This window comes from Sphaeramia orbicularis, chromosome 11, assembly GCF_902148855.1.
Source record: "Sphaeramia orbicularis chromosome 11, fSphaOr1.1, whole genome shotgun sequence".
NCBI lineage: Eukaryota > Metazoa > Chordata > Actinopteri > Kurtiformes > Apogonidae > Sphaeramia > Sphaeramia orbicularis.
In genome coordinates, this window is record NC_043967.1 from 53,013,695 (window position 1) to 53,036,473 (window position 22,779).

The 22,779-nt window shown below is 37.6% G+C and overlaps 2 protein-coding genes across 2 annotated transcripts; both read right to left on the reverse strand.

Annotated features, from left to right (window-relative positions):
- Positions 1–650: 650 nt before the first annotated feature.
- On the reverse strand, positions 651–5,308 carry psmb4 (proteasome 20S subunit beta 4). Its single transcript, XM_030147325.1, has 8 exons — positions 5,151–5,308; positions 3,823–3,949; positions 3,656–3,735; positions 3,391–3,537; positions 3,205–3,286; positions 2,124–2,240; positions 1,635–1,723; positions 651–807 (listed from the first exon to the last, which is right to left on the reverse strand). The coding sequence occupies exons 1-8, from the start codon at positions 5,279–5,281 to the stop codon at positions 795–797; spliced, it is 786 nt and encodes a 261-aa protein (XP_030003185.1). The 5' UTR covers positions 5,282–5,308; the 3' UTR covers positions 651–794.
- Positions 5,309–11,809: 6,501 nt separating this feature from the next.
- On the reverse strand, positions 11,810–21,703 carry LOC115428185 (saxitoxin and tetrodotoxin-binding protein 1-like). Its single transcript, XM_030147030.1, has 12 exons — positions 21,575–21,703; positions 20,386–20,531; positions 18,829–18,914; positions 18,618–18,746; positions 18,282–18,401; positions 18,148–18,185; positions 14,074–14,241; positions 12,823–12,968; positions 12,527–12,612; positions 12,316–12,444; positions 11,980–12,099; positions 11,810–11,883 (listed from the first exon to the last, which is right to left on the reverse strand). Exons 1-12 carry the CDS (start codon positions 21,701–21,703, stop codon positions 11,834–11,836), a joined length of 1,347 nt encoding a protein of 448 aa, XP_030002890.1. The 3' UTR covers positions 11,810–11,833.
- Positions 21,704–22,779: the final 1,076 nt, after the last annotated feature.

Consider the following 22,779-nt stretch of genomic DNA (forward strand, 5'->3'; position numbering starts at 1 on the left):
CTTCTGCGTTTTGTTATTTAAGTCAACAAGAACCAAGACTCACAGTGATTTTTTTAAAAAAATGATGTAACTGAAATGCAATTAAAAGTTTTCAAGAACTGAATAACCACAATGTAACACAATCAGCAGGTTAACGAAGGTTAAGAGTAGCAACCACTATACTGGAAGCTAAAAGGGATCTATATGAACAATAAACAGCAGGTAAAAGAATATTTTACTCCTCAATTTGTATTTTGACCTAAAGTAAATCTACATAATGTGAACAAATAACTTCAATTTCTTCCTAAACATATATTTTAAATAATATTTCGTAGTTTTCAGCAACTGTAAGTCAAGGATTTATGTTTAACAAACCTGTACTAAAAAGGAGTTACTCCCTCAAAAATAACTTGTAATTATCATGGGAAAAAATAGTTAATTAAAACAATCATAATAATCACAACAATGGCAGTGCCTTGCATGGTGGCAGCAGCTCATTGATGTATGAGTGTGTGTATGAATGAGTGAATGTGAAGCTTTGTAAAGTGCTTTGGGTACCATGAAGGTGTGGAAAAGCGCTACATAAGTGCAGTCCATTTACCATAATAATTAAAGTTTCACTTGTAAGTTTGCAAGAGAGACCATATTCAGAAATAAAATGTGTCACACGTCATTTATATTTGACAGATTTATTATATTCCATTATACAAAAGTGACACTGAACATCAGAAAAGAAACTACGTTGGGATGCAAAAGGTGGATGAAAGGCGTTGAATTTCTTGAAGCAGAGAAATGGCGCCCATTGCAGTTCATCTTTATTCAAACCCACTGCAGAAAAACAGAAGAAACAGACATGAACACAGGAATAAAACCTCAGACATTAAGAATAAAACAATGTATGGAAGTGCAATTCATTTACGACAGAAGACATATGCCTCCATGTGAAAACAAACATTCGGAGGTCATAATTCACCCCATAAATCTTGTCATTTTGTTAAACTATCTGTGATTATGACATCAGGATCTGGTAAATATGGCCAAGTCAGCAGTTGTCACCATGTAACATGGAATAATAAATAAATAAATAAATAAATAAAAACTGATTTACACACAAAAATACATGACATAACAGAGGAAGTATTTATATCTAGTAAAATAATGTGTGTTTTTTGGTCACTACCACAGATTTGGAGTCAGTGTGTTTTATGACATATGATATAAAAGCCACTGATAGAAATGACTGACTTTTCTAAAATTATTAAAATAAAACAGTAGAACCACTAAACTGTGGTCCATACCACCCGTGAATATTATGATGGCAGCTCTTTCAGTATGTTCAGAAGAAATTCAATATCTAACTTCTGTTAATCTGTTTGTTTTAATTTTACAAATTGCAGTCGATGATGTAAATAAATTTCAATAAAACTAATCATTTCGTTGACATTTCTTTTTCTAAATTTTTGCTCATTTCATCTATTTCATGTGATTCAGATTCATTAATTTAGTTTCTCTTAGTATGACTTAGGCAAAGATAATAGATTTTTTTTGCATCGTGTTTGTATTTTTGAGGTCAACAGTCTGGTTGATATCACAATAACCCTGTCGTTCAATTCCTTACATTCTTCACTGAAGCCGTGTGTGACCTTTGACCTTACCTGACCATGTGAGCAATGTCCCAGTTGGTTTCAGAAGACAGAGGACCAATAATCTCCACACCCTCTTCTGTTACTATGGCGATCTCATGCTAAAAACATACAGACAAATCTGACATCAGACTCTTGTGGTCTTATTTTTACAGTGTTAAATCTTCAAAAGGCAGGACCTTTACACAATCATTTAAACTGACTGAATAATGGAAAAACTTCAATTGTTCATTTTTAGCAAAATCAAAAAATCAAAGTGAATCCATTTTCATGTCTACAAACTGTGGATATATTATTTAGAGTGGGGTAAAACTGCTTATAGCACCCCAAAAACAGATTTTAAGTTTGTCACTGCTCCATACAGTGAGTGAGTTTTAAATAATCCATCTTTTTTTGGACAATAAAATGAATCTCTCTGGGTTTTGATGGCATCACTGCAGTCATTGAACTAATAATGCAGACCATTATGATTAAGAGCTTCATCGAGTGTCAAACACTCACCCTGTTGTATGAGCGGGCGTCTCTGTAGTACAGCACTTTGAGGCAGCGCTCCACCAGGTCCCGAGCCTCCTGTTTGGTGATCTCCACTTTGTTCTCCACCACCTCCCTCATCAATGGCTATAAGTTATACAACAAATAAAAGATACAGAATATAAGTGGTGTGTTCACATCGACACAAACAACAAAACCAGGCAGATGGTGACCTGCACAATAGAATGGGCTTGAATCTTTTCTAGTTTCTCAAACTTTCACACTCAGTCGCTTTTCCATTGACCCTCAAATTGTGCGAATATAACTTGCGCACAACAATTTACTTAATAGAAACATGACAATTTTGCCAAAACTCTTGTTTTTCAATTACAAGTTTTTGTGCTGCAAGAGGTGGTTTTTCAGGCGTAGTGCAAAAAGTATACCACGCAAAACTGCACTGAAAAGATCTTTTTCTGCAACTAGAGTCACGTGAATAATAATAATAATGAATATATCTGTAAATCAACACCGCGTTTATGTTCATTGCCATGTTTAGGGAATGACTTTTCGTGTCATCTTGCATTAATAAATAAAAAACTCATCGCATTTGTGATTTAATGGAAAAACCAACATTAGGCACTTGTTTTTTTCGACATTTAGTAAATATCGGTAAAGTTTTGCCCATATGTCCGATGGAAAAGCCAGTACTGTCAACAAAACTCAATCACACATAAACAGTGCTTTAGTTCATTGTCACTGATATTTTTTAAAACACCTTTCAAGGTGATATTTTTATCAAAACCTCCTTATATGCAGATGTGAAAAACTGAGGGTTTCATGTATGCTGACAACCCACCTGAATTTGAGCATGTGGATGCACCTGACACATTGTCTATATATATGCTACCATGTCTTTACCTGTATGCATTGTAATGATATAGTCTGGATGTTTTGAAGCCACTTTATTGCCTGCAGTAAATGACACTCAGCAAAGCCACATTTTACAGAAACATTCAGGTCTAGTGGTGCTGTGTCTTCCCAGTGTTTGTGCATTTGTGTTAAGTTGCCATAAATTGTTAAACCATATGATATGGTTCTGCAGTGGACTTACCTGAGCCAGGTATGCTCCAAAGCCGGTGGCCACCGTCGGAGCCTCATAGGCCACACCCAGTTTGTCCACATAACCTAGGAAACTACAGACCAGAGAGAAGGCTTGATGCTCCTGGAACACTGCATAAAGTTCAACACAAACATTATCTAACATCTGTGGAATGTGAAACTAATGAAGACCTCTGACCTTTCTCCATTGTAGAAGCCTCCGATCACCACGGTGTTCCACAGTGGGTTCATCCTGCTGCGGCGGTTGTACATCACTCTGGTGAGCCACGAGTGGACTGCCTTCGGGCTGTAGCTGTGACCATCACCAAGCAACTCTTCATCGATCCTGAAGACACACCAGATGCACAGTGAACACTACACTTGTGAATTTCACTGAGGTTTTCTGTATTTCATTTTGTTCTGTCAGTTCTGCTGTATTGTACTGAACATTGTGTGGCTCTTACACCATCTGATCAATGATCTGTTTCAGGTACTGATAGTCAGCATAGTCTCCTGAAGCTCCCAGGATGGTGTTGTTGTTCACCTGAAACACACAGACACATAGACATTACTGATCTCAGATCAGCCGCAACCCCACATTCATCTACAGCTTATAGTGGTGCTGTGTTACCTTCATAAGGCGAGAGATGTTCCTGAATCTAGCCAGAGAACCGTATGAACCCAACATGTCTGCTGCAATGATGACACCACCAGTGAACTTCACACCAAGAACAGATGTGCCAGTTACCATTGGGTTACTAAGAGAGAGAGAGGGGAGTATTTTATTAAAAGTGTGTTTATACCAAAGCATCTACACAGTGAATTACTACTGTAGAATGTAGGACCTGTGGAAACAAACGAGCCTACAGGAAAAATTTACCACAGACTGTATGAATGATGCCATTGAAATACACAAGTTGTTTTCGCTTGTGTACAAAACCCAACTAACAACTATTATCACCATCTCTTAATCTGTCCATTGTTTCCACAGTGAATAAAAATTATTGTTTGGCCCAAAGAGAATAAAAGAATGACTTGTTACAGTGGATTACCAAAATACATTTCAGTGAATATGTTTTAACTGTTGTGAAAATGTTAAGTTTTTTAATATGTTCTATGAGTTTGAATGTTATGTTTTTCTAAAATAGAAATACATTCAGGGGAAGAAATACACAGAAAAACACATGCATGTGCATAGGTTTGAAATGTCATCCCTCTTCTGTATGCCTTCACAATGGATGTGAAATTCATCAACAGCCTGTCTACTTTCATTTTGGTCTGGGTAAAAATAACCATCAGTTATTGATATGAACTATCAGTGCAGGTTTTAGTGGAGGCTAATGAGTACAAAACACAACTGACATTACAGCAGTTGGTGATAATACAACAAAAAACTTAATTCAAATCTTGAAATTGGTTAATAAAAACAGGGTTAAGTCTGTGTCACTCTAGGTCAGTTACCAATGGACTGAATGGAACTGAAAGACTCAATTTAAAGGGTAAAAATAATTATATTTCTACTCATCTCCAGTAAACAATCAGTCTATGACATTTATCACAATTTAACACTAACTGTTTAATGGTAAAAGTGATGCAATGAGTTCATATGTAAATGTTACATTTTACTCTTTTGCTTTTTTACAGTATTTTTTCCAGTCCCCAAAATCAAAAGTAAAGTGTTTCCGAGCTAACTAGCTAACGCAGCTAACATCAGTCATCAAAAGTTTTCCAAATAATACATTTATGACTTTTTGTTTTGTACTAATCAATGAAAGCTGTAACTCATTATCGAAGGCGCATAATTTGATTCTCAACACCACAAATTTGGCTTGAATTTAAGTGATGCTAACAGTTAGCTTAGCATGAATCGGCTAATGTTTCTCCATGATGATGCAGCACCGTAGAGGTAAAACCGAAACCTTCCAAACAGCACCGGTTCAGTCCGAGTGGATAACTCACAGAGTATGTCTGACCGGTCCGGAGGCGGTGGCCGGTCCGGCGCTGCTACCGCTGCCACCAGAGAAAGAGTAGAACTCTCCCGGCTTCGGTCCATTCTCCCAGAAATTCAGTTTCACTCCGCACGACTCCATGTTGAAAACTACCGGAAATGACGACAAGGAGTCTTCATGAGCGAGTAGTCGACGTGACGTAATGACGTAAAAGAGCCCAGAGAAAAATAAAATAAAATGAAATAAAATAAAACAAAAAATAAAATAAATTAAAATAAAATAAAATAGTTAAGCAACACTAAATAAAACCACTAAATAAGATAAATGTGAGGCTTAAAAAAATAAAACAAATCCAAATAAAATAAAATAATAAAAAATGAATGATTTGTGCTTATAATATGTGAAGTACTACTACCAAATATACAGGATTCATGAGGTACTTATTGGAAAAATGTATCTGATTCACAATAAAAGTAGTTCATAGTGTTTGTGCTAATAATATATGAAGTAATAATACAAAAAATACCACATTCATGAAATACTTATGGAGGGAAAACATTTTATTTCATGTTAAAAACAGCCTTAAAACCATTTTAGCCAACGTACTTTACCCTAATTATCAGATAAATAGTGCACATGAAAAACTCTAGGGACTGGCTTGACTGCAGTGCTACAAGTGTCCAACTGTGGACATTGATGTTAGTGACTGTATAAGTATTTGCCTGTTATTTTAGCTTCATTTAGTCATCAATAAATTCAATAAATTCTCCCTATGAATAATTTTAATACAACTTTGTGGTTAAAAAGTCTTTAATCAAACAGAAAATTTACTCTGAAAAGTCCCTGAAACATTTATCTGTTTACAAAAGTACATCAAGTTCTTGTTAAATCATTTAGTCTGATTTCATCTTCCTTCTCAGACTCTCATGAACTCTAATGAACCCAAGAAATTAGGTACATGTAGTGGCATTTAGCACTACTTTTACTATTAGTCAAAAACAGCACAACTCAAAGTGTCAGATTTGGTTTTATTTTTGTGCTTCATTGTTGTTTGTGTTTCAGTGTTCTGCAGTTTTCTCCTCCGGAGCAGACTTCTTATGGCAGAAATCTGTAAGGACAGAAGTTAAAATCCGTGATTTGTTCTTTATTGTTTTGATTTTTTTTTTGTTAATTGTTTGGATGTTTAGTAAACAAACAACACCCAACAGGTGAGTCACTGACCTGTTGTTCCATTGTAGATGAACAGGTGTTCAACGGGGAAACCCAAACATTTGGCCTGTTTTTCATGGTCAGCCTGAGCAGTTTTCAACTGATCCACATCACGATGATGACCATCACTCTCTGAAACACAAAAAACATGCAAAACAACATAAAAAGCACATAGAAAATGCACACAAAAACATGCACAGAGATTTAAAAAAAGGTTGAACAGTCAGTCTTTCTACAGCTGTTCTACTCTTGGACTATATACTGTAGTTTGTTACCCCGCCTCCCGAAGGAGAGGCAAGGGGTATTGTTTTTGTTTCGGTTTGTTTGTTTGTTACCTCAGCCAAGGAAGTTATGTTTTTGCCAGCGTTGGTTTGTCTGTCTGTCTGTCTGTGTGCAAGATAACTCAAAAGTTATGTTGATACTGGCACAAGGAACAAAAATTTTGGTGGTGATCGGGGGGGGGGGGGGTGTCTGCGCTCACTGATTGCTTTTCTAGTTTGTTTGTTTGTTTGTTTGTTTGTTAACACTTTAGCAGCAAAAGTTTTGGTTGAATTCACACCAAATTTGGTTTACAGATTGCCAGTGATGCCAAAATAAGCTACAATGCATGTGTGGAGCGCGGTTTGCTGTGCCTGGCACCACTTGTTTATGCATGTGTCAGTGTGGGTCACTGTCCCTGCTGTTGTTTGTTTGTTTGTTTGTTTGTTTTGTTTGTTTGTGTGTCTGTTTACTGTAGATCATCAGGTATCGTCCAATCGTCTTGCTGTTGTACAATATTGCCATACAGTCGTCACAGCTCTCGAGGAAATCCAATTCTGCTGATTCATTGAACGGTTTCCTGACTCCGTCATTTTCCTCAACTACAAGGCAGAAAAAACACACATCACTATGGAAACAACAACATCAAAAACAGCAAAATAAAGTAAAGCAGTGTGTAACTCACTGCCGTTTTCAACTGTCAGAGAGTGGTGTTCATCATCGTCCGAGGGCAACGTCATGTTGAGAATGTAAGTAACGCACTTTTCCCTGAAAAAAACACACACTGTGTGAATGAATTTACCCGTTAACCCTGAGACGCTGCCTGAAACATTCTATTCAAAGCAAAGTTTGGAAACAGGATCCTAAAACCTGAGGATTTTCTGAAAAACTTGACATATTTTGAGCATTCGCTGCAGTGAACGATCTTAAAGGTAAAAACATACATAAACCCACAGGGCGAGGAGCTCACATCCAGAATGAAGCTACTGCTTTAGTCGGTTAAAGTGTAATACCACTGAAGGCCACTAGATGCTGCTCCCTGACTTCCATAGACTTACATGAAACTTTTCTCTAAAAATACTAAGTCCAAATATTCCTCTTGTCTATCCCTTTTATTGGATCCTCCAGTAAGTGGTCTGGTCTGTTAATAAGACCTCCAGTGGATCACAGGGTTTGATACTGTGTTAGGCTTTGATTGGCAGTTGTGATTGACAGCTCACCTAACTATCAAGTCAACCTTTAAGAGGATACGTTTATTGGATCAAACGCATTTATTTTACTATGACAGGCAGCTTGATTGTAGTTGTGTTTTACAGGTTCCAGTAACAAGACTCCATTTTATTTCACATGCAGGTACTTCATGCTATACAGATTCAGTTTCCTGCTCACATGAATATGTTCCACTCGATGAACTCCAGGGCTTTGTTGTCAGGTTGTGGTTTCAGCTCGACATAGGAGCTGTTCAAGTTCGGCAGCAATTGATGACCGATGGGATGATCACTGACGGCCCAGACCAGAACCCAGTTCCCGTAAACCTGCAGGAGACAAGGACCACTGAGAAAGGTAAGGAGTTCCTCATAGATCAAACCTGAGGCTTTACACTTTTTTAAAAATTTTATCAGCAGCAGATAAAGGAAAACGTATTGTAAAAAACCCACAGTGTGATATGTGAACAGTCTAAAATTAACCCAGAGTGAATAACAAATATGTACTTTACTAGCACGTTGACCTGCGGGGAACCACAGCTCATATTAATACTGATATCTAGGGACTGAAGTTAGTAAGTAAGTCGTTTCTGTTTTTACCTTCATTTTCTGTCATGCAGCGTGGTATTGTCAACCAACGTGATTGTAAGGCTATTGTATTCCAAAATGGCTGATATCTTCCAAAATATTGGTCCTATCAACTTGCAGAGATATTTAATATGGAGATGAGACTATTCCTCATCTGTAGGTACCAAATTGGCCAGTTCAAAAGCCCTCAGTTTCTCAGAACTGTGCAGACTGACGCACACACACACATGCACACTCTGAGACCTTCCAGTTTTATGATATAGATGCTTGTTGAGTTTATGAAAATAAAACCTCTGCTGAATCAATGTTTTCTGTCGAAGACACAAATAGTGAAAGGGAAGTAAAAGTGCATTCAGGTGCATCTCTTATACTCTGAAATTTTCAGGAACATTCTCTAAATAATAATTATAATGACTATAAATAGTTATAATTATTAACAATAATTAAAAAAAAAACAAAAAACACTAAAATCTGTGGTTTCTAAATTTTCTTAAACATTTTTTTCTTGACAAATGTAAAAATACATAAGGTCCATATACAACATGTTGACAGTCGACTGTTGAGCAATCAATGTCTTGTCAACAGCAAGAACAGAATAGAAATTCCATGCAAAAGTTTAGTAGTTAATTGTCCGCAGTTCACATCTTATCTTTTACTATAAGTATTTTTTATTCACATTGTTCTTTTCTTATTTATTCTTTTATCTTATTAAATCGGATACAGCGTAATGTTTGCGATCATAGAGCAGAGATGAAAATCATGAGGCTCAGTTTCTACATGAAATTCATCCCCCAGCAGAGGTCAGAGGTCAGGGGTCAGAGGTCAGAGGTCAGGGGTCAGAGGTCAGACTCACCTTATGCAAGTCTGTGGTTTTCACTGTAACGTTGTGACCTTCACAGTTCTCATGTTCGGCGTCAGCGTTGATCACAGCCGCCACCGTCGCCAGCACCAACAGCAGCACCGCTCGCTTCACAGTCGTCATCCTGCTCAGGAACAAAAACCAAACGCTCCTCTGTCTGTTCTGTCGGGACAGCAGGACTTAGAGTGAAGCAGGTCGGTTTATAAGGGCCTCTACTGGACCTGGACTCGGACCACAAGGTCCAAAGTGTGTGTTCACAGTTTACTGATTAAACTGAAATTAATCAGAGCCATGCACTGGTCGACAGGACACAGATGTGAAGGAAACACACCAAATATAGTCCTGTTCCTCTGAACGTTATAGTGTTTTTGATGACAGTTCAACAGAATTATCTGACAAAGCTGTGTCTGTTACATGGTTTTCATCTTGTTATGGTTTGTTTTGTTTTTTTTAAGTTTTTATGTTGAAATCAGCCATAATGTTGTAGAAGACACACAACGCATCAGAATGAAAGACAGTTATAGAAGTAGAGATATTTGTTTATAAAGTAGGACAGTGGTTCCAAACCTTTTTTGGCTCCTGACCCCATTTTAACTTCACAAATTTCTGGCGACCCCAGACATTCACAATGGAGAAATTATTTTTTGCTAAAATGAATTTGTTTTTGGTCATGTAATAGTTTGCTATATTCCGTTGCAAAGAAACATTAACTTTAGATGACATTTAGTCTATATAATGTATATTATTCTGGACAGAGGCAGTAAATCCAGGTGTAGATTACTGCACAAAGGGAGAATTTGATTTTCCTTGGTCAGGATATGTACAGTCAGTCCAGCTTGGATTTACAAGGCTGACAATTAATACTGAACAAACAAGAACTCAAACTATGAATTATGAAAGAGCTGCAGCATCTGAAACTGACCACAATGAATATTTGACAGATAAACAGAACCACAGTGCTGCAGTTTCAGACTCACAGTTTGTCATGTCTTTTATATATTGTGATTGTCTCTCTAAACTCACCATATATTTTTCATTAGTAAGTTTTTATTTTTATTTTTAGCAATTACTAGAAATTTCAGGCGACCCCATTTGATTTCCAGGCGATCTCATGTGGGGTCCCGACCCCAAGGTTGAAAAACACTGATGCAGGAGGTAGAAGAGGAAAAAATAAATGTAACAAAAACAACTTAAGTACAGTTAATTTAAAACTCTGCTAAAGTACAGTAAGAGTATTTGTACTCGTCAAATAGTCCCTTTTTGTATATTTAATGTTCCAATCACAGACCTGGACTGATCACAGGTAATGTTTTAAAGTAAAGTATTGGAAGTTTTCACCTCTGAGCAGCTTTAACAGCTCGCTCAGACTGTGACGGACACAGACACACTAAGATCTCCACAAATACACAATCACCTCATTAGTTTTCATCTCATCATTTCTATAAGTTTGGTTCGCACCACATGGTCTTTAGTTACATTCAGTTATTCAACATACACAGATTAGTTAATTTTGTATTTGTTTATTTTAAATTAAACTAAACTTTAAACTATGTTCTGTTTTGTTAATCCTTTGTTCCTTTTGTTTTAGTTACCGGGTGTGATGAAGTGTCCTGTCTTGGTCCTGATGTGGCAAAAAGGTGTGGCCAAGGGTGGAGCAGGATTAAATACTGCAGCAACCTCATCAGAAGAAACCATGTGCTGTGATGTCATGGGGGGATTTAGTTTGACCAAAGCTTTAGTTAATTTGGTTATACAATGTAAATACTGTGAAATGAGTTCATTCTAATTTGGTTTAGGCCTATTTTGTCCATTGTTCTGGCTTGAAGTCAAAGGACAGGAGTGAGTATTTAAAATGTTATTATGTTAAGTTATTTGATGATGAGAATGGGGGTGGGATTAAATAAGTTTTCTTCTTCCCACTCCTTTTTCGAGTATAGATGAATGATTTTGGAATTTTGAATTTGCATGTATTCTGTAAATGCTCGAAATAAACAAATGAAATGAATAGTTAGTGTCCACTTTGTTTTCCCCTTTTCTGGCCAAGGCACTATATATGTCAGTGATTATTATCATTAATGTTCTATTTTTTTTTTTGCTAGGTCAAATGTTAAATGCTAAAATGTGTCAGTGTGAATTTTGTACTCACTTGGTAGAAGGGTGTTAGTGATTTAACATTATTTACAATGTGTTGATTTTCGTGGTTGGGCCAGAATTTTTAAAGTCCTGCAAAAATGAACAACTTTTGAATTCTGACCTAAAACAAATTGTGAAAAATAATATGACCTTTTATGACATGAAGTACAAAGTGTGCATAATATGCTCACCAGGATACCAGAAGGTTAATGAACCCCAAAAGTCCCTGAAACATTTATGTCTTTACAAAAGTACATCAAGTTCTTGTTAAATCATTTAGTTTGATTTCATCTTCCTTCTCAGACTCTCATGAAACCTGATGAACCCAAGAAATGAGATAAATGTAGCGGAATTCAGCACAACTTTTACTATTAGACAAAAACAACACAACTCAAAGTGTTAGATTTGATTTTATTTCTGTGTTTCTTTGCTGTTTGTGTCTCAGTGTTCTTCAGTTTTCTCCTCTGGAGCAGACTTCTTATGGCAGAAATCTGTGAGGACAACGTCAGCTTCAGTGACTTGTTTATGTGTTTATTTGTTTGGATTTGTTTAGTAAACAAATAACAAACAGAATGTGAGTCACTGACCTGCAACTCCGTCGTAGATGAACACGTGTTCAAGAGGGAAATGCAAACACTTGGCCAGTTTCTCATGAGAAGCCTGATGAGCTTTCATCTGTTCCACGTCACGATGATGACCATCCCTCCCTGAAACACAAAAACACATACAAACGTAAACATGTAAACACCAGAGAACAGCCCGAAAACAACAGAGGAAACAATAAAAATCACACAAAATGAACATGAAACAGTCACAGCGCAGCTCTGAATCAAAAGGTTTTAGTTGTAAAGAAAATCCTTAGTGTTTGTTTACTGTAGATCATGGTTCCAGCTCTTTGTTTGTTTGTTTGTGTGTTTATTTACTGTAGATCAGCAGGTATCGTCCATATGTTTCGCTGTCGTATATCATTGTCATACAGTCATCACAGCTCTCCAGAAAATGAACTTTGGCTGAATCGTTGAGCATTTTCCTGACTCCATCTTTTTCCTCAACTAGAAGAAGAAAAACACACGTCACTATGGAAACAACAACAAAAACCAACAACAAACCAGAGTAAAGTGGTGTGTGACTCACTAGCACCTGCGTGTATCGGAGAGTAATATTCATGGTCATCATCTGGTATCGTCAAATTGAGAAAGTACGAAGCGCAAATGTTTCCTCTGAAAACAACACACACTTTATTACCCAGAAGACTCGGGTTCAGGTTCATGAAGTAGGTTCAGTGGAATTAGTGCAATTAATGTGGGTTCATGGTAGGTTGAAGTGCAGTGCCATATATTTCCTACAGTACAAATAATTGTTCAGTGTTTCATGGTTTAAATCTGTCACATGTTAAAGGTGTGTTTTACTCGCTGTGACTTCCTACTCACAGGTACACGTTCCTCTCATTGTATTCGATGGTTTTGTTGTCAGGCCGGAGTTTCATCTCAACGTGGGAGCTGGACACGTTGGGCAGAAGTTCATGTCCTTTTGGATTATCACTGACGGCCCAGACCAGCACCCAGTCCCCGTAAACCTGCAGGAGACAAGGACCGCTGAGAAAGGTAAGGAGTTCCCCACAGATCTAACCTGGGGCTTTACACTTGTCTGTATTCGGTCCACAGCGGACCGAGTAAATGCATAATAAACCCACAGTGTGACGTGTGAACAGTCCAAAATGAACACCCAACGAATAAAAAATATGTAGGGTTTGTGTTTTTGAAGCACACTGGCATCAAACGATAAAAAAACATAGTAAAAAGGAAAGGAGTTTAACTTATACTGTGTTGTTTTATATCATTTGACCCTATCTTAATGTTTTTATTTACTTATTTTATCTTGTCTTATTGAAAAAAATAAAAACCTAAACTCTACCTTCTCTCTTATGATTATAAATCACAGCTGAAAAGATGATCAGGGATATTAAAATAATTTTAGTTCAGGTTCCACATTCAGACCAATGTGATCTCAAGTGGGTTGGACCGGTAAAATAATACCATAATAACCTATAAATAATGATAACTACAAACTTTTCACTATGTTTTTCAGTGAAAAAGTGAAATTACATTAATAAAATATTACAAATAAATATTATAAATATTTACATCTATAAACTATCCTTTATAAATATGAATAACATGAACCACCTGAAATTTATTAACAAAAATAAATGCAATTTTAACAATATTCTGCCTCAGTTTATCATTTACACATGTCCATTATAAGTTCCAGATCACAGTGGCTCTACAAATACACAAAACATTTAATAACAGGCAGAATATTGTTGAAATTGCACAAATTTCTCTTAAGACAAAGGAAATTGATAATTTGTAATTACAAACATTTTAATGTAATTTCACTTTGTTTTTGGAATTGCCGTTATTTATAGGTTATTATATAATTATTTTATTGGTCTGACCCACTTTAGATCATATTGGTCTGTATGTAGAACCTGAACTCTAATGATTTTAACGTCACTGATTGTTTTTTTTATCTTCAGTGTCATTTTTGCATTTCACAAATTCATCCCACAGACTGGACTGGACCCTTTGGAGGGCCGGTTTTGGCCCACAGGCCACATGTTTGACACCTCTGATTTAGATTAAATCCACCCTTCAGCAGAGGTCAGAGGTCAGACTCACCTTATGCAGGTCTGTGGTTTTCACTGTAACGTTGCGACCGTCACAGTTCTCATGTTCGGCGTCGGCGTTGATCACGGCCACAGCTGTCGCCAGCACCAACAGCAGCACCGCTCGCTTCACAGTCGTCATCCTGCTCAGGAACAAAAACCAAATGCTCCTCTGTCTGTTCTGTCGGGACAGCAGGGCTTAGAGTGAAGCGGGTCAGTTTATAAGGACCTCTACCGGACCTGTACTCGGACCACAAGGTCCAAAGTGTGTGTTCACAGTTTACTGATTAAACTGAGATGCATCAGAGCCATGCACTGGTCGACAGGACACAGATGTGAAGGAAACACCAAATATAGTCCTGTTCCTCTGAACGTTATAGTATTTTTGATGACAGTTCAACAGAATTATCTGACAAAGCTGTGTCTGTTACATGGTTTTCATCTTGTTATGGTTTGTTTTGGTTTTTCCGTGTGTTTCCGTTAAAATCAGCCATAATGTTGTAGAAGTCACACAATGCATCAGAATGAAAGACAGTTATAGAAGTAAAGATATTTGTTTATAAAGTAGGAGGTAAGAGAGGAATGAATGAACTATAATAAAAACAAATAAAGTACAGTTATTTTAAAACTCTGCTGAAGTACAGTAATGGAGTATTTGTACTCATCAAATAATCCCTTTTTGTATATTTAATGTTCCAATCACAGACCTGGACCGACCACAGGTGATGTTTTAAAGTAAAGTATTGGAAGTTTTGACCTCTGAGCAGCTTTGACAGCGCCCTCAGATCAATGATCACTCTAAACAAACTGATCACCTGAATGTTTTTCACTCTGAGGACAGGGTAAATCCACATCCCATCCCTGCACAGATGACTGATAGAATGTTGACCCGATGAAAACCCTGCAGCGCTGAATAAAACCCAACATGTGCAGGTTTTCCTTTTAATCTGTGATTGAAATGTTTATCAATGTCCAAAATCAGACCATTGTAGTTTTGTATCTATATCTACATCTATATCTATCATATTCCAGTGTTAAATCCTCGGTTCTACTTTGGTTCAGCTCTCCATTTCAATAGGGTCCAGATCTCTCGTGGCTGAACTGGGGTTTTACCCTCACACACTAACCCGTAGAGATACCACTTAGCTGAACAAATTTTGGAACACTCGCCTGTCTTCTAACTACCTTTAATTCCAACCTCTGCCCTGCTAACTCTGGTACCAGAACTGCCAGGAGAAACCCACTCTGTGGTCAGTAATAATACCAGCCCAGTTGGTTCTGGCAGCTGTTTCACATGGATTTAGTGCACTTATTACATGACAGGTAATAATTTGAAGGCCAGGAATGGAAGTCCTTCAGGACACATAAATAATAATAGGTGGACTCTGGCTAAGATACCTTTAGGACCTGGTTGATGTTATGCACACAATAACCTAACCTTTTACATTCACCAACATAATGTACCACATTGGGAATAAATCAAGGAGAATTTAGAATGTACTTTTCATAAATTTATTGTAGGCAATTTTAGCAAAACAAAGCATATACATAAATCATCAATCAATTAATCAATAATAAAATCATTAAACTGAACTTCTAAAGTTATAAATCAATATCCGGATCATTTAACTTAACTGTCTTCTATTTTCCTTACTTCAACGCAATCTCTGTTGTAATCCCTCAACCCACAATTCAGTCCTTTGAGTCCTTTTGAAAATGTCCCAAATTGTTGCCTCGCTTGATGTCCTCAAGGGAAGAAAAAAGGAAAAACTTTTGTTTCCAAATTTAAGAAAAAAATTAGAAAAAAGTTCAAATTCAGAAGAAATAAAAAATTAATGCAATTTAGAAAAGGAACTCATCAGCTTGGCCAAAACTGATGAATTCAATGCTGGGTAAAAGGAAAAAGAATTTCAAGAAATATAAAATTCTTCTTCTTTTCCAGTTTGGACCAAAGCAGGGAAAAACCCAACAAACTCTGGAAAACCGCTTATTTGTTGGCAAGTGTCCCCGTGGAGTTGGTAAAAGTCCTTTTAAAAGACAATTTTTGTTTTAAAGTCTTTGATCCGTTGTCTCTCAGATGAGATAGGTCTTTGTCTTCAAATCTCGATTCATCGATGCAAAGTTACTCTATCTGATCAAACCTCCAGCATTATTTGAGAAGTAAGATTAACAATTTAGAAGCCAATCTGCCACACTCTTTTCTGGTCCTAAAAGAGCATAGCTCTAAGTCTAATCTCTACGCGTAACACGTAGGGCACCCTTTCCTTCGGAGCATCTCGTACTTCTGAAATGCTATAATAGCGATTCTGGTTTTTAACCAAACTCTCGGCATTACCTCATTGACGCCTAGACAGTTGACTTCATCGATAGATGAGTAATGTCCAGATGTCTCTGGTGGAACTTCCCTTTTTTACCGGTCTTAACCAGTTTCGTTGCAGCAAATAGCCTATTGTTTGTGTCACTTCTCTTTTTTGTAAGACATCTGACTGTGTACATACATTTTGTACCAGTCATGTCCCGAACTGACCCCTCTCTGTTCTAATCATGGCCTCAACTTGTCTCCTCTACACACAGTAATCACAAATGAATCAACATTCATTTAAACATTCTTCTCTTAACTATACTTATTGATCACAGTACATATATCTAATTCAACTTAATAAATCAGCTCAATCATCATGTTAGTACTATGTTATACTGGATAATATGTTTCCATTCAAAGCCTATGCTGACCTGAGGAGCCCTGACCTCGACCTAACTTTACACCAGACAAACTCAAACCAAATCACAAAGAATACAAATATTATTCACAAAACCATATCATGCAAAGACATTTTCTTCTTGTTCACCAAAAACATTTATATTTTAGGAAAAACCAACCTGATTTAAGTTGACATTTCATCTGACCACACACAAACTTTGCATATTGGACAATGAATTAATTTCTTAATTAAATAAGTACCTAACTTGAACTTGAACCCCCACTGTGGCGGTGTGGTGGTGTAGTGGTTAGTGGTTCTGGTTCTGAGTTCCCAGTCAGACCAGGGCCTGTCTGTGCTGACTTTGACTTTTGTCTGGGTTTTCCTCCAGGTTCTCCACCGTCAGAACAGGTATGTGTAGGTAATTCTCCTGTCCGAGTCCTTGACCAACGTAGTGAGTTAGCTGCCTTCAATAGCAGCTAGCTATGTGCTAATGCTAATGCTAGGTGCAGTGTGTATCAGGATGAGTGAAATGCAGTAACTGACTTAACTTTTAAACCTTTTTTTAAAGCGTATTTGTGTAACATTTCAACAAATACTTTAATCCATCCATTTTCAGCTTCTGTGTACCTGAAAAAAACAACCCCCCCCCAAAAAAAAACAACCTAAAACTAAAGAACTATTCAACTAAAACAAGTTATGAGAAAAGATAAACAGATTGTCAACTACAAGTGTCCAAATGTGTTTTTAACTTCATTAAATCATCAATAAATTCCCAATGTGAGTTATTTTAATGCAACTTTGTGGTTAAAAGTCATGAATAATTAATCATTGTTTTTGCAGGCTGGCATATGTCAGTGATTATTATCATTAATGTTCTATTTTTTTTTTTGCTAGGTCAAATGTTAAATGCTAAAATGTGTCAGTGTGAATTTTGTACTCACTTGGTAGAAGGGTGTTAGTTAGTGATTTAACATTATTTACAATGTGTTGATTTTCGTGGTTGGGCCAGAATTTTTAAAGTCCTGCAAAAATGAACAACTTTTGAATTCTGACCTAAAACAAATTGTGAAAAATAATATGACCTTTTATGACATGAAGTACAAAGTGTGCATAATATGCTCACCAGGATACCAGAAGGTTAATGAACCCCAAAAGTCCCTGAAACATTTATGTCTTTACAAAAGTACATCAAGTTCTTGTTAAATCATTTAGTTTGATTTCATCTTCCTTCTCAGACTCTCATGAAACCTGATGAACCCAAGAAATGAGATAAATGTAGCGGAATTCAGCACAACTTTTACTATTAGACAAAAACAACACAACTCAAAGTGTTAGATTTTATTTTATTTCTGTGTTTCTTTGCTGTTTGTGTCTCAGTGTTCTTCAGTTTTCTCCTCTGGAGCAGACTTCTTATGGCAGAAATCTGTGAGGACAACGTCAGCTTCAGTGACTTGTTTATGTGTTTATTTGTTTGGATTTGTTTAGTAAACAAATAACAAACAGAATGTGAGTCACTGACCTGCAACTCCGTCGTAGATGAACACGTGTTCAAGAGGGAAATGCCAACACTTGGCCAGTTTCTCATGAGAAGCCTGATGAGCTTTCATCTGTTCCACGTCACGATGATGACCATCCCTCCCTGAAACACAAAAACACATACAAACGTAAACATGTAAACACCAGAGAACAGCCCGAAAACAACAGAAGAAACAATAAAAATCACACAAAATGAACATGAAACAGTCACAGCGCAGCTCTGAATCAAAAGGTTTTAGTTGTAAAGAAAATCCTTAGTGTTTGTTTACTGTAGATCATGGTTCCAGCTCTTTGTTTGTTTGTTTGTGTGTTTATTTACTGTAGAGCAGCAGGTATCGTCCATATGTTTCGCTGTCGTATATCATTGTCATACAGTCATCACAGCTCTCCAGAAAATCCACTTTGCCTGAATCGTTGACCATTTTCCTGACTCCATTTGTTTCCTCAACTAGAAGAAGAAAAACACACGTCACTATGGAAACAACAACAAAAACCAACAACAAACCAGAGTAAAGTGGTGTGTGACTCACTAGCGCCTGCTTCTGTCAGAGAGTGATGTTCATGGTCATCATCTGGTATCGTCAAATTGACAAAGTACGAAGTGCAAGTGTTTCCTCTGAAAACAACACACACTTTATTACCCAGAAGACTCGGGTTCAGGTTCATGAAGTAGGTTCAGTGGAATTAGTGGTTTTAAAGGTCAGTCAAATAAGCTTTTAGCTTCAGTCTGTTCCTTTTTGATTGCAACACCAAGATCAATGTTTTTTTTTTATTGTATTTTTTCGGGGGTATTTTATATTATTTTTCTTCTGTTTTGCTATTGCATTGGTGTTACATCGATGAAACCTGTACTTTACTGACGGTTGGTTCACAACCAAAAAATAAACTAACGAACAATAAACTAATCTGGGTTAACCCTTTACATGCTGGAGGTTTTTTTCCAAAAATATTCAGTTTTGTTAAGGTTTCAAAAAGCTGTATCTTAGAAGTGTTTAGAGATAAAGTCATACTATGAAAGAGAAAAATATTGGGTCTGACCCAAAGTTTAGCACATGTACTCATCTAATTTACATACTGTGGCGTCACAGGGTGGTGCCGGCAGCCATATTGGATTGTGTAACTTTGACTAAAATTAAAATTTGAGCTTATTTACATGGAATTTTTCTTTGTGTTTTTGGTTTTTTTTTCCATCTTGTCCTTAAAGCTGTGTATAACTTTCGTCACCAATTTTTCTTTAAATCTGTAAAACCCGAGTAAAAGCCTAAGTACCATGACTCTGTAATTCTTTCTGTGATTACCCACCTGAATCTCTTCCCTCACGGTGAACAGTTTCGATGTGCATTGTGGGAAGTCGCAGCCGCATTATGACCGCAGTGGCAACAAACACAAATATGGCTTCACTGTCTCTTCCTACTGCAGCTGCATGGAGCATGTTGCAACAAATTTCCAAAAATGCCCGAGTGACCTACGGGCTCTGTTTGTAAACAAATGGATAGTTTATGGTGGAGTACACTTCAAAATTGTTCACCGTGAGGGAAGAGATTCAGGTGAGTAATCACAGAAAGAATTATGGATTCATCATACTTAGACTATGACTCAGGTTTTACAGATTTGATGAAAAATTGGTGATGAAAGTCATACGCAGCTTTAAAACAAATGAACTTAAACATTTGTAGAAAGTGAGACGCAGTAAAGTTTTGTAGCTTTTTGGTCAAGTAGCAAAGTAACCAAATCTGTCTTTATCTATTCAAACTAAAACTAAATAAACTTTACCAACTAAACCAGCTCAGGACCACGCCTTTAAACTGGATTTGCTTCTTCACATTGAATAGAAACATGGGGCACATGTCTGCCATCTACTGGTGGGAGGTGCTAGCAAGATTTGGCTACTCTATCTGGAGCTATGGTCTGTTTCACTCAGTTATGTTACTTATGACAATATTGCGATTTTGGTGTTTAAAAGGTTAACAGTAGGTTGAAGTGCAGTGCCATATATTTCCTACAGTACAAATAATTGTTCAGTGTTTCATGGTTTAAATCTGTCACATGTTAAAGGTGTGTTTCACTCGCTGTGACTTCCTACTCACAGGTACATGTTCCTCTCGTTGTATTCGATGGTTTTGTTGTCAGGCTGGAGTTTCATCTCAACGTGGGAGCTGGTCGTGTTCTGCAGAATTTCATGTCCTTTTGGATTATCACTGACGGCCCAGACCAGCACCCAGTCCCCGTAAACCTGCAGGAGACAAGGACCGCTGAGAAAGGTAAGGAGTTCCCCACAGATCTAACCTGGGGCTTTACACTTGTCTGTATTCGGTCCACAGCGGACCGAGTAAATGCATAATAAACCCACAGTGTGACGTGTGAACAGTCCAAAATGAACACACAATGAATCAAAAATATGTAGGGTTTGTGTTTTTGAAGCACACTGGCATCAAACGATAACAAAACATAGTAAAAAGGAAAGGAGTTTAACTTATACTGTGTTGTTTTATACTATTTAATCCTATCTTAATGCTTTTATTTATTTTATCTTGTCTTATTGAAAAAAATAAAAACCTAAACTCTACCTTCTCTCTTATGATTATAAATCAGAGCTGAAAAGATGATCAGGGATATTAAAATCATTTGGTGGGTTGGAACAGCAAAATAATAAAATAACCTATAAATAATGACAACTACAAACTTTTCACTATGTTTTTCAGTGAAAAAGTGAAATTACACTAAGGAAATATTACAAATATATGTTATAAATATCTTTATCTTTAGTGTAACATTTGTATTTCACAAATTCATCCCACAGACTGGATTGGATCCTTTGGAGGGCCAGTTTTGGCCCACAGGCCACATGTTTGACACCTTTGATTTAGATTAAATCCACCCTTCAGCAGAGGTCAGGGGTCAGAGGTCAGGGGTCAGAGGTCAGACTCATCTTATGCAGGTCTGTGGTTTTCACCGTTATGTTGTGACTGTTGCCAAGAATAGAAATTCCATGTAAAAGTTTAATCGTTAATGTCCTCAGTTCACATCTTGTCTTTTAGTCTAAGTCTTTTTTAGTCACATTGTTTTTTCTTTTCTTATTTATTATTTTATCTTATTAAATAAATGAAATCAGATGCAGTGTCAGTAACCTGAACTCTGCTTTTTTGTTTGCGATCATAAAACAGAGCTGAAAATCACAGGGCTCAGTTTCTACATGAAATCCATCCCTCTGCAGAGGTCAGGGGTCAGGGGTCAGAGGTCAGAGGTCAGGGGTCAGAGGTCAGAGGTCAGACTCACCTTATGCAGGTCTGGGATTTTCACCGTAACGTTGTGACCTTCACAGTTCTCATGTTCGGCGTCGGCGTTGATCACGGCCGCCGTCGTCGCCAGCACCAACAGCAGCACCGCTCGCTTCACAGTCGTCATCCTGCTCAGGAACAAAAACCAAATGCTCCTCTGTCTGTTCTGTCGGGACGGCAGGGCTTAGAGTGAAGCGGGTCGGTTTATAAGGGCCTCTACTGGACCTGGACTCGGACCACAAGGTCCAAAGTGTGTGTTCACAGTTTACTGATTAAACTGAAATTAATCAGAGCCACGCACTGGTCGACAGGACACAGATGTGAAGGAAACACCAAATATAGTCCTGTTCCTCTGAACGTTATAGTGTTTTTGATGACAGTTCAACAGAATTATCTGACAAAGCTGTGTCTGTTACATGGTTTTCATCTTGTTATGGTTTGTTTTGGTTTTTCTGTGTGTTTATGTTGAAATCAGTCTTAATGTTGTAAAAGACACACAACGCATCAGAATGAAAGACAGTTGTGAAAATGTAAGCGATGTAGAAAATCTGTTGTACAACAATTACTATTTTTTTAGCTGCTTTTATTTGAATTTTTAAAGTCGGTTTTATGTATTACCCATGTGTTATGGACCTGTTCCCGGTGGGGGTTGGACTGCTCCAGGGCTGCCCTTTGTCACCAGTTCTGTTCATAACTTTTCTGGACAGAATTTCTCGGTGCAGACTGGTGGTGGTGGTGGTGGTGGGGGGTCCAGTTTATGAAGGGAGGATCTCATCTCTGCTTTTTGCAGATGATGGGGTCCTTTCAGCTTCATTGAGCAGTGACCTCCAGCTCTCACTGGGGCGGTTCGCAGCCGAGTGTGAAGAGGCTAGGATGGAGATCAGCACCTCCAAGTCCGAGGCCATGGTCCTCAGCAGGAAAAGGGTGGAATGTCCACTCCGGGTCAGGGAGGAGGTCCTGCCTCAGGTGGAGGAGTTTAAGCCTCTTGGGATCGTATTTATGAGTGAGGGTAGGATGGAGCAGGAGGTCGACAGGTGGAATGGGGTAAACTGGTCTGCTGTGGTGAACAAAGAGCTAAGCCGAAAGGCGAAGCTCTCGATTTACCGGTCAGTCTACGTTCCGACCCTCACCGATGGTCGTGAGCTCTGGGTAACGATCGAAAGAATGAGGTCGTGAGTATAAGCGGCCGAAATGAGCTTCCTT